The sequence below is a fragment of the Poecilia reticulata genome, linkage group LG16, assembly GCF_000633615.1.
Source record: "Poecilia reticulata strain Guanapo linkage group LG16, Guppy_female_1.0+MT, whole genome shotgun sequence".
NCBI classification, from domain to species: Eukaryota; Metazoa; Chordata; class Actinopteri; order Cyprinodontiformes; family Poeciliidae; genus Poecilia; species Poecilia reticulata.
In genome coordinates, this window is record NC_024346.1 from 24,659,366 (window position 1) to 24,671,163 (window position 11,798).

At 37.6% G+C, this 11,798-nt stretch overlaps 2 protein-coding genes across 6 annotated transcripts; one reads left to right on the forward strand and one right to left on the reverse strand.

Annotated features, from left to right (window-relative positions):
* Nucleotides 1-683: 683 nt before the first annotated feature.
* LOC103478302 (B-cell receptor CD22-like) lies at nt 684-7,776 on the reverse strand. 5 transcript variants are annotated; one of them, XM_008432047.1, is made up of 9 exons: nt 5,938-6,057; nt 5,659-5,784; nt 4,108-4,323; nt 3,976-4,023; nt 3,668-3,889; nt 2,364-2,645; nt 2,146-2,224; nt 2,003-2,039; nt 684-1,911 (listed from the first exon to the last, which is right to left on the reverse strand). In XM_008432047.1, exons 2-9 carry the CDS (start codon nt 5,693-5,695, stop codon nt 1,873-1,875), a joined length of 960 nt encoding a protein of 319 aa, XP_008430269.1. In that variant the 5' UTR covers nt 5,696-5,784; nt 5,938-6,057; the 3' UTR covers nt 684-1,872. The 5 variants fall into 5 exon arrangements, with proteins under 5 accessions (XP_008430269.1, XP_008430266.1, XP_008430267.1 ...); XM_008432044.2 differs by lacking the exon at nt 5,938-6,057 and adding an exon at nt 7,688-7,776 and having other exon boundaries at nt 3,976-4,323; XM_008432045.1 differs by having other exon boundaries at nt 3,976-4,323; nt 5,659-5,781.
* LOC103478301 (uncharacterized) lies at nt 7,749-10,198 on the forward strand. The gene is made up of 6 exons (XM_008432042.2): nt 7,749-7,838; nt 8,377-8,500; nt 9,313-9,539; nt 9,636-9,783; nt 9,878-10,000; nt 10,104-10,198. Exons 2-6 carry the CDS (start codon nt 8,425-8,427, stop codon nt 10,148-10,150), a joined length of 621 nt encoding a protein of 206 aa, XP_008430264.1. The 5' UTR covers nt 7,749-7,838; nt 8,377-8,424; the 3' UTR covers nt 10,151-10,198.
* Nucleotides 10,199-11,798: the final 1,600 nt, after the last annotated feature.

An 11,798-nucleotide genomic window follows, 5' to 3' on the forward strand; every position in this document is an offset into this window, starting at 1 on the left:
TTTCACATGAATAGATATTTTTTTATGATTCTTTTTATGTTTTGCATTGAGGCTGTTTCGGCCTATCATAAAAACATACTTGAAGGTGCAAATGGTTTGTGTTTGGGATGCCTGCTGGTTTGACATGTTGATATTTGAGCTCAACATGCCATGTGCCTGATTTTACTTGTAGCAAATTCATTTATGATGGTTTTTAAGTCTAGTTTCTTGGGAAGTTGACTTTCTGTGGGAAGAAGATAGTTAATTTTACTGATGTACTTCCAGTCGCTGCCAGACGGGTAAAATATACACGTCTCATAACAGTTATTAGCATTACTTCTTCTTTCTCTACTTCCTAGCAATTTCTTGCCCAGGATCAAGTCTAACCATGAACCTTTTATAAAGATATTTGTCGTAGTATCCTCCAAACTTTTACTGTGCACTACATTGAAATGGACCAAGCATTTTAAAGAGTTACTGCATGGCTAAATACATTCAAAGTCTGAAGTTGTCAGTGTGTTGGGAGCGCAGTGCTCTTGATCAGTTCAAAATATATCAAGGAAAACCTAAATATTTCATAAACAGACCTAAATTGAAATGACTTCTTATAAATCGATGTTGGGTTGGACCAGTTGTACATCTGGTTTCGCTATTTTATTTTTTTTTGTCAGTGATTGTACATGGCTTATAAGAAAGCAAATAAACACATTTTGTTGTATTTATTTCTTAATAGAAGCAGTTTTAATCCTGACAGTGATCTGATGTATTGTGAAGGAAGTGCTGCAAAACACAGATGTGAATTTAAATACAGGAAGTCCTCCACAGATCATTACAGATGCAGACCACAAACAACACGACTTGAATAAGAATGCTATGTTCAATTTCCTGAAGAGACTCTTACTGAAAAACTGATGTTTCATGTTTAGTGTAATAAAGATGACAGAAAACATGGTCATCACAACCATGTAAAAAAGAACTACCACGTAAAAAAGAACTACAGATTAATTTCTGTATTTGTAGTAAACTTTAGGTTTCAGATACTGAGCAGGGCCTGAAGAAGAGCGGGGCGAGGATGAACACCAGGAGGACAGGGACTCTGCTTCCTGCTCTATCCGCTACTTGGAGATTTTAGCGTCAGTTTATTTTTAGAAAAGACCTTTTCAACCAAGACTAATTCTGTAAAGTTCTCTCCTTTTTGTGTGAATGAAGTTACATTGACTTTTTTTTTTTTTTTTCCCCACGTTTCACTCTTTCTCATGCAGTATATTCACATTTTAAACTTTGAGGTCCAGTATGCACATTATGGAAAGTACAACATGTCAAATAAATTAAAAATAATAAAAATTAAAGGTGTGAAAGTTATGTGTATTAAAACCACACATTTATGAAGCTAGAAATTTTCAGTTACCATTAAAAACAAACTCCGATAAAAGGTAAACCTTATCGGATCTAATCCAGACCACTGGACTTTCATAAATATTTTCATGGAGAACTCGTAATAATTTTCAAAGTGACAGAACATTTTCATGTTTGATGGGATATGCAGACATTAATTCAAACTCAGGGGGGCAGTGTTGCGTAGCTTAAAATGGAACCGTTTCTACCAATGACTGCAACATAAACCAATATTTGAATTTAGCACACAAATAAATAACCTGTATGAAAAACATCAGTATGGTTTGAAATAACAAATATCCATAATGCATTCAGAATCCATTGAATGTTGCACAGAAAAAGGAAAATGCACATTGACACTGCAGGTCGTCCATGCAGCTTAGCTAAGCGTCAGGAAGCATTTTCTGTCCACATGGCGAGACTTTTCAGTGCAAAGTTACTTTGATTCCTTTCCTTTGGTTCCTTTCTCATGCTAGGGATTTTAGAGCAGTTGTTCTTTCATCCAAAAATCACATTTTCATAGTCATTGCTGGTATTCTGAGGAATAAAGAAGACTAGATTAGGCGTCACATGTATCTGGTATCATTTCCTGTTTTGTTTTTTTCCGAAAACTTGTTCCTCTTCTCACCTCTTCGTTCTTTGCATCAGAATGAGACCGACATTTCCTTTAACAAGAAAACAAGAAGCTTCTATGAACACAGTTTGTTTCCTGGTATCCCAATTCAGCAAAACAACCAGAGCCAACTCAAAGTGATGTTCTGCGTTACCTACCAGACCCAGATGAGAACCGGTGGCAGAACAAGCAGAATAATCACTTTAATTCCAATTCCAAGGACAATTAAAGGATGAACTGGGGGGAAAAAACAAGGAATAAACCATTACAAATAATTCAAAGTACCCCCAGTATCTCGAAGCTCTGAAGTTCAAATTAACATGAATGAATTAAAGCTTTAACAATGCGAGTTCTTCCGTTCCTCCAGGATTCCTACCCGTTTCTTCCACCGTCAGCAGCAGCTCAGCTGAACGGCTCTGGCCCACACGGTTCTCGGCCTGGCAGACATACGTCCCAGTGTGGGTCAGCTCAACGGAGGAAATGCTCAACACCTGCCCTGAGCCCACCTCGGTGCTGGAGTTAGAGCCGTTACTGCTGTGCCACCAGGTGTAAGTAATCGCAGCAGGGCGGGCAGAACCTCTGCAGGTCAAAGTCACGCTGCTACCGACCAGGAGAGGGTCAGAGCGGTTCACCTCAACGGATACGTTCAGAGGAGGATCTGGAGAAAAAAACAACCACGATTCCAGTAAAAATATTTTGTAGTACATACAGTGTCATGCAGGAGTAGTCATGCTATTTGAATTTTTCTTTTGCATTTTATAACATTTCAACTACAAGCCTCATTTTGTTTTATTTTTTATGTGACAGAAGCAGCTCATGTTTGAAGTGAAAGGAAAATGAAAACTTTCATCCCATTTGCAGATCTTTTAAAGCCTCCACTAGGTTTTTATATTTGTTATAATGTTATTATAACAAATATAAAAATATAAAAATATATATTATATATATTATATATATATATATTATATATATTATAATATTTGTTTCACCCGTTTTTCTATCAACTCTTACCAGCTTCCAAAATATCCCCACAGCATGCTGCTGCCACTACCTTGCTGCAGCATGGCTAAAGTGTTCAGGGTTATGTACAGTACAAATATCTTTTTAGTATTCTTCCAGATTTGTGGTGGACAACAAATGATTGTCCTGCAGACTGATTGCCCCACCTGAGGTTAGATGTTTAAAGCTTTGGATATTTTTCAATAATTAATTTTTAAACATTGTTACATCTTTCTCCTTGACCTGTCTGCTGTGTCTCTTGGTCTTCTTGATGGACTTTGTTCACCAACGTTCGCCAATAAACCACTGGAGGCCTTCACAGAAAAGCTGTGTTTACACTGAGGTCAAATGACATAAACGCGAACTTTGTTTACCAACTTAAGGGTATCAGAGAAAAGGGGTCTAAATGAGAATGCACCCCAGTTGTTCCTCAAATTTTCTTTGTAATCAAGTTGAAAAAAAAAAATTCTTTCAATAATGTTCTGCATTGGTCTGTCGCATGAAATCTGAATAAAACGCATAGACGCTTGTGATTATTATGTTGCAACATGCAAAGTCCTCTTATCAATACATTTGATTTCTACTGACCAAATACAATGCTTGTGAGGCTTATTATAAGCAGAATATCAGTGACTAACATCAAATTTATTCATCTTGACTTAGCATCATCATGGTACTTACACCAAACATCCAGAGCCACAGGATCTGATTGCGAGGATTCTATTCCCTCAAAAGCACATGAATAGTTTCCGGTATCTGTAATCTGAGCCTTAAATGTTGGTTCTGCCACCGGACGTCCATCTCTGAACCAGATTATTTTGGTGTTTTGGCACTCTGTCCGACAGTCAAGGGTCACACTGTCTCCGAGTCTCACTCTGTTGGGGCGTACGCTGGCTTCCAGCCCTGGAGATCAAGCAAAGACAAGACTTACACAACAAAAAAACATTCAACCTGAAAAACAGAATCCTGTGAACGTAAAGCTGTTTTACCTGTGACAGAGAGATACACTGACTTCTTACTGCGCCGTCCAAACTTATCTGTGTCAAACCAGAAGAAGTAGTATCCAGTGTCGTTCTCCTGCAGGTCACGTAAAACCAGGCTGCAGTTGTGTGCATGATCACCTTGATACTCATATCGGCCATAATATGACGGAAGGCCTGAAAGCCTGACGCGTTCCAAGACGCCATTTTGAATCATTCCTTTGTCCCATGCAGTCTGTCTGACGGATTCCTCGTCTGGGTAGTTGTACGAACACCTGAACTCCGCCGAAGACCCCCTCAAAGCACAAATATCCGGGTTCTCAAAGGTCACCAACCAGGCAGCACTCACTTTCTCTGCTAGTAAAAACACAAAATAAAACTTGTGAGGACCGTTTTTAAATCATTTATACAGTCACAGGGGAAAAGAAACTTAATTGACTCGAAAAATTAATACGCCCCATGATTTAACAGAACAGCCTTCAATAGCAATAATTTATAAAGTCATAGCTTTTGGTGTGGCTTCATTGGAGTCTTTCATGAACAGTAAATGCATTTAGCAGCAGGTGTTGCTGCTTTCCGTCTTGACCCTCTCATGCATAGTGGTCACTACAGTGGACAGCTATATAAAAACCATTTTCTTGTGCTTCTTTTTATGTGGATTTTTATGTTATAAATGCACACAGACCACTGAAGTGGACACTAGTGCATCATAAAATATACCATCAACTACTGGCCATCAGCTGCAAATGCAAGAAATTCTTTTTGTTAAATCCAATATGGCCGACAGACAAAAAAGCATGCCAACTGACCCAGTTCATCCTTCTGCTGTAGACAACTCTTGCAGGTAGAAAAAAATATTGTGACATCCGATAAACACTTAAGAACAAAAAACAACTTTGTATTTGGAGAAAATTACAAATGAACAGCTAAAAAAATTAAATAATAAAGGAAATGTTTACAATTTTTTCCCTACCTTTTTTATGCTTTAAGAAAATAAAAATAAAAATGGAAAAAAATCCTTACATAAAGGACCATAATTCCTGCATGAAAGGGTTAAACTCTATAAATGCATCGCAGGAAAAACAAACAAACAAAAAAAAACACTTCTGGCCTTATGAGCCCAGCTTTGTGCTTGAAGTTCATTTCACTTGTTTGTTAAATATTTCCTCCCCTCTGAGCCAAAAATCATTATAATGCTAATTTAACATGACATTAATAGCATTGCATGTGGGAACAATTTACACAGGAAGTGCATTTAAATAAAAAATGTCATTTCATCAACATTAATTTTGCAGTGCCAGATATGCGTGATGATACATCTGTAGACAAACAACATTTTTTCAAAGTGTTTCTAAGCCAATAGTGAAACTTTGACAAAAACAACGAAACTGGAGAGCTCCCATCGCCATAGAAACGGTGCACTGTTGCAATGAAAGGAAACAGTTTATGTTGAGGCTCAAACAGAAAACGCAGCTTCTCTTCAGTTTGTGTTTCCTAGCATTGGTGCTTGATTTACAGACCTTATTTAATATATTTAACCTGGAATGAATGTTTTGAGCAAATTCTTGGTCTAAGCTCAGAAATAATCAAACATTAAGACGAGCCTTAAGAGGTTTGCTGCTCTTGCAAATGTAAAAAATGTTCAAATAGAGCAATGCATTTCATATTTAGAATAAAAATACATTTTCTTACCCTGCTGCAGCAGAAGAAGTATCAGCACTTGAATCATGTTCTACAAGAATAAGGAACTGAGTTGATAGTTCATTTGTCAACGCAAACTGTAGTGATCAGGGCCCAACCCATGACTGCTCAGCACTTCTAGAAAAAAAAAAAACAGATTTGAAGAAGTTTTCGGTGGAAGTTTGTCGCAAACATGATCAGTAAGCATTATGTAAATCAACCAGGAGAGGAAGGGAGGAATTTGTTTGTCCCTGATCATGTGATGAATTTGAACCAGAATCTGATGCTTACGATGAAATAAGGAGAATAAAGAATGAAGGTTGGTGAATGTCCTCAGGGATAGCTGAAGAGCTGATAGAGATAAAATGGGCGGTGCTGATGTTTTTAGGGTGGTGGAGTTTCTTAAGCAGGGGTGGGCAACTCCAGGCCTCGAGGGCCGGTTTCCTGCAACTTTTAGATGCATCTCTACTTCAACACACCTGAGTCAAATAATGAGGTCGTTGGCAGGACTCTGGAGAACATGACTGCATTTAGGAGGTGATTCAGCTGTTGGATCCAGGTGTGTTGGACCAGGGAGACATCTAAGAGTTGTAGGACTCCGGCCCTCGAGGACCAGGATTGCCCACCCCTGTTCTTAAGTCTCCGGTTAAAAGAAAATGAAAGAAAAACAACACAGTAAACTTGAGTTTTGTTTCGTTCTTCAGTCCCTAAAACAAATTTTCTTCATTATTTTTCCTCGTGTGGTGTATGGGATGTAATAATCTATCTCAATGTAATAGTCTCTCTCAGTGTAATAATCTCTCTCAGTTACATAGCAGGATCTTGAACACAGGAGGTCTCAGTTTCATCATGGATGACTGGAGCCAAAACCAGCTTTCATCTTTCACTACTGAATCAGAGTATTTTTAGAGTTTTCATTTTTCTCCTTCAACCGTTTTAAAGTGGCTGCCAATATGCCACTTTCCCCTATTTTGTGACATTACAACCTCAAACCTCAGGATGTTTAATTGGGATTTTAGAACAGTCTAACCCCGCCTCTCAGTTTTCCCAGCCATCCCTGAACTCATCGCTTACTGTCTCCATGATTCCCAGACTGATCACACCTGATCTGAGGTATGTTAAATTCACCTGTTTTCTCCTGCCTTCTGCTGGACTTGTGTGCAGCCCAGTCTTAGCACTCCAGAAATTAGCTGAAGTGTCTGGACTTTGACTGGTCCATTCTAACAAGTGAATAATATCTGATCTAAGTGATTCATTTATTTTTTGCAGCTTCTACAAATGTTTCCTCCAGTGTTTCCGTTCATGACAACCATCTGCTCCCTACGGTGAAGCTTTTTTCTCTTCTACTCATGTGAAAAGATGTTTTCACCTGAGTCGTGGCTTTCTGCAGCTCCTCCACGGTTACCACGGTCGTCTTGGCTGCATCTCTGACTAATGCTTCCACGTTCAGTTAGTCGACCATGTCTTGATACGTTTGCAGTTGTGACACACTATTCCTCTTTTTGGATGAGGACGTATAACCTAATCCTGCTTTGACCTCTTTGCTGCCGTCCTTGAGCTTTATTAATCCCAATAAAACACATCAAAGTATAAGTGAGAAATACTAAGAAAAGGTAGAAGGGTTGTAAAAACCTTTAAAAGTCGATTGGGCCACAGATGTTGATAGTTTGTTGTCATCAACAGGCCTCTGAGCTTGGTGTTTAGGCAAATGTCTAGTGATGTTAAATTAATTTATCTTCCCTTCAGGTTGCAACAGGATGATGAACCTGCTGAACAAGTACGCTGGAGGCGTTTAGGTGCAGCATTGTTGATGTTGGAAGCAAATAAAAGTGAAATCTTTTCATGGCAAACATGCATGTGGCCACTAACATAAAGGCTTTTCATGGAAGGTTTTTTTGATTTTCATTCTCAAGAGAGCAAAAGATTTTGTGATGTACTCCTGAGCAATGTAGAAAGGAAAATGGAGAGCAGAGAAAACTTAAGCATTTTTTGACTGCATATCTTTTCCTGCTCGACCTGTTTGCTGTTCTCAGAAATCTACCTGGCTCGTCAGGAACTCTTCCACATTCCTTCCGGTGCCTCGGTCGTCTGACGTTCCTGTCTTGTTGGAGACAATCGAAGAGATCAAGGAAGTTTAGGTGCAGAAGGAGACGCGAGGCGCGCCGGTTCCCAGGTGTCGGTGCATTTCTGAGGTCAGTTTGAGCAAGAAAAAAAAAGATTATTTTATATCTGTAAATAGGGAAGCTGTCTTCAGATCTAGGAAGGATCTTCCTATTTCTTGTGTAATCAGAGTTCTCTTTCTTTATCTGGTATTTAACTAGAACGTATCTGTGTGTAAATGTAGAAAGAATGATTCCAGGCTGTAGTTTTGCTTTGATTAAGCCTTCAACAAAAGCATCTATGTAACATTATGACTGCCTGAATGTGTTTTTAAATATGGTTCTACCAAGAGTAACTTTGTGGTTGTTAATTATAGAAAATGAGTTTATGTAATTAATATTGGTTAATGATTTACAGTCTCAGTTTAATAATTTGGAATTTACTGACGTAAAACCCAGTTCATTTAAGTTTATGCCAGGGAGAGTTTGAGTTGACAGAAGTGTCTAAATACACATATGTGTCGTCACAATGTCCAGCTGCTGCATTTTGGCAAACATATGTGAAATTTATTGCTGTATTGGTTATTTAACCTTCACGAAAAGAGCCATGTACATTTTTCTGACTCTCCAGAGATAATCTGCATGGAATAAGAGAAACTAACTGAGTCAAGCAGAAGAAATGGCAGAGAAGAGAAATATTTCTCAGCTCTGCTGGCTGCTCCTGGCGGTGCTTCAAATCTCTGCACCTTCTTCAGGTAAATAACAGCACGAACGTCACAGAAGCGTTTAGCAGCTACCTGAACTGAATGCGTTGCATTGTGTGTGTTGAATTTGAGGCTTAAATCATATCACTGCAGATGTAAAGAGGTGACTTTACATATTTCAGTCTAAAGACTTGTGGTGCCAATCATTCACAGAGAATCTTCATTATTACAGGTTAAAAGTTAGCAGTATGTTACATTTAGTGAATAAAGTGTCAACTAGACTGTAAATAAGAGGTTATTTTATGACAACATATTTTACACAATGAAGCCAAAAATTATTCTTATGCCTTCAATTATTTTTATTATTATTTTTACCAATTATTATGTTACCAACATGTTTCTTAGGACTGGAACTAAATATTTTATTTTTAATTCAGCCAGTCAGAGTCCCAGCTTAAATATGATAAATACCTCAAAAAACTTGAAGCTCTTCAACTCTTTAAAGCACCTTTTGAAAACAGGCTAAATAAATTGTTTGGTGAATATAGGTTTTCATTAACATGCCAATTCACCCCCGCTAACTATTAAGATGGATATCAATCTTCTAAATGTCATTCTTTAAAATAAAATGTAAATAATTTTATTTTTTCAAACCCAATCCCATTCTGTATTTTATTTTTCTTTGTGCCCATCTCGTTTCTCCTCAAAAACAAACTTTTAGTTTAAACAAACATTCAATTATAATGCAAATCTGCAGTTACATTTCAGATGTATAAGTATGTTTCTAGAAAAAGAAAGGAAACAAGCACCCTTTCATCCTTTTTTGATGTGCTTGTTTTGTTTTTAATCTTCATCTGCCTCAGCACAAGACGCCACGACCTCCTCGGCTAACTCTACCAGCACCTCACCTTCAAGAAATATCTCTGGCTATCGGACTCTTCCCATTGATGTGAAAGTGGCCGTGGGCGAGCCTGCAGAGTTCAGGTGTGGAGTGCCTGAAGCCTCCAAAAGCCTCACATTCACCTTTTACAGCAGCCATGGAAACTACACTCTCACCTGCCCCAACGGCAAGGTGGAGGACATTCCCCAGGTGAAATGGTCACGACGTTGACGCTGTTAGTTTACCTCATACTGAAATGTTAATCTCTACAAATGTGAGCTTTTTCTTCTGCGTCTGTCGCCTCAGGCTCTGTATGGGCGCTGTGAAGTGAAGGGAGGTGAACTATTGGCGATTTGGACCCTCAAAGGAACCTCGTACTCTGACAACAACACGCTAGTTGTTTGTCATCAGTCAAACGATCCGGAAGACTGCTCTGCTGTCCTGCATGTCTATGGTGAAGTCAGGAAACATTGTGTAAATTACACATTGCATATGCGATGTGAACAGTCGAAATCATTCTGCTTAAACTTCGTCACACCTGCCTGCAGATAAAGGTGAAAGCTATGCTATCCTGGTTGGATGTTTGATCGGAGGATTCTTCATGGTCCTTTTGATTTTCGGTCTCATTTTTCTCCTGTTGCCAAAATCCATGACGATTCAGAACTGTCTTGGTAAGCAGCAACTTAATGTTTATATGGCCAAAAAAAAGAAAAGAAAAGATTAAACTGACAAAATCTTAAGAATTGATGTAATATACAAAATTGTTGTGTTTAGGTGAAGATGACATCAACGATGACCTGGACTCAATCGTAAAAGAGTGAACCAAGAAAAAGAAATGACACAAAACTTCTAATTCCAGTTTAACCAAGTTATACATATGATACTGGCTTTTCTCTACCTGCTGCACATCGTCCTTCCACATTCAGTCATTTGATGATGGCCATCATTACCCAAATATTTAATAATAATATAATATATAATACTGCTGAGCATTGAGTCACTTGCATGCAGTACCATAGCTTTTCCACTTGAGGGCAGCACTTCTATCTCCCATCAACAGAACGTAAACCACAAACTGCAAAACAAGAAACATGTTTTTCTGCACTAATAGTGGAGATGTGAATAGCGATTACTATATTTTTTATTTGGTTTATGTGTAGAAATGTACAAACTAAAGCCATCTGTTGCATTTATGGTCAACGCCCAATTACTGTCAAACCTTATCTTAGCGTCTTTGTTGAGGACACATTAGTAAGACAGAGGATACTTGAACAATTCTTCAAACTAAACTTTCCCCTCCACTCAGATCTGCGTCTTCTATTACCTTTTTTTTTTTTTTTTTTTTTTTTTTTTTTTACATGCACCCATCTTTCATTTTAAATTTATAATTTTAGATTTTATCCAGTGAATAAAACTATCTTCTCATTGTCATTGTTGCTCCTGTCAATTCACTCTTTTGTGATTTAGGTGGTTTCTGTAACAAAAATAAAGTTGTTTACTGTCACAATATTCATTCAGCTTTTTGTCAAACCTTAAATTGTTGGGCAAAGCAGCAAAATGTGAATTCTGAAATGTCACAAAATTATGTTGTTAAAGACAGCGCTAAAAAAAAAACCCAAACCCTAATAGTTTATCAGTAACAAAGTGAATTATGTTTAATCTGAACTCTATTGCAGTAATAGTTCATCTTTACATAAAAAAGGCACACTGAAAACTGCGTTTGAAAATGTGAAGGGAACAGATGAGTGTTTTTTGCCCACCTAGTGGTGACAGGTGGAGATGTTTAGATTAGACCAGATTTCTTTCAAATGAAAGTCATAATTTATCTGTGATTAATCCCTGTTTTGTTCAGTTTTACCACATCCAGGCATGTACAATCAAGTAGACTGAGATCTTAAAAAACAACCACACTCCTGTTAAAAGATATATATGTATATATATATATATATTCCCTTTATTTTTTTGAGCAGTATATATATATATATATTCTTAGATTTTGATTTTGAGACTTTGCAGTGAGAGTTATTATTTACAAATGGATATAATCTTGAAGTTTCCAGCCTACTATCACAATTATTCCATGAGCACAAAGACCTGTCTCACATATAACAAAAAGCATCTTAATGTTCCACAAGAACTGCTGAGACAAAAGCAAAACTTTTAGGTACAAGTGCGTGAAAAATCTAATACAGTATTTATGAAAAGAATATCACCTACACAAGGTGGTGGTAGCGTGAAGGCCAGGGCCTGTGTTTCCTCTGAGGGATTTAAACAACATGTTGTAAATGATGGTAGCATCAATTTCACTCTCAAGTACAATTCCTGAAGGATATCAACCAACTATCAGTTTGTGTTAAGTTTAAGCCTACTTGGGTTATTTAGCTAAACAATAATCCAAAGTACATCATCAAATGCAAATAAAACTCTCAAATGTAGTTAATGAATAGCCTCATTTCAACTGATCACAAA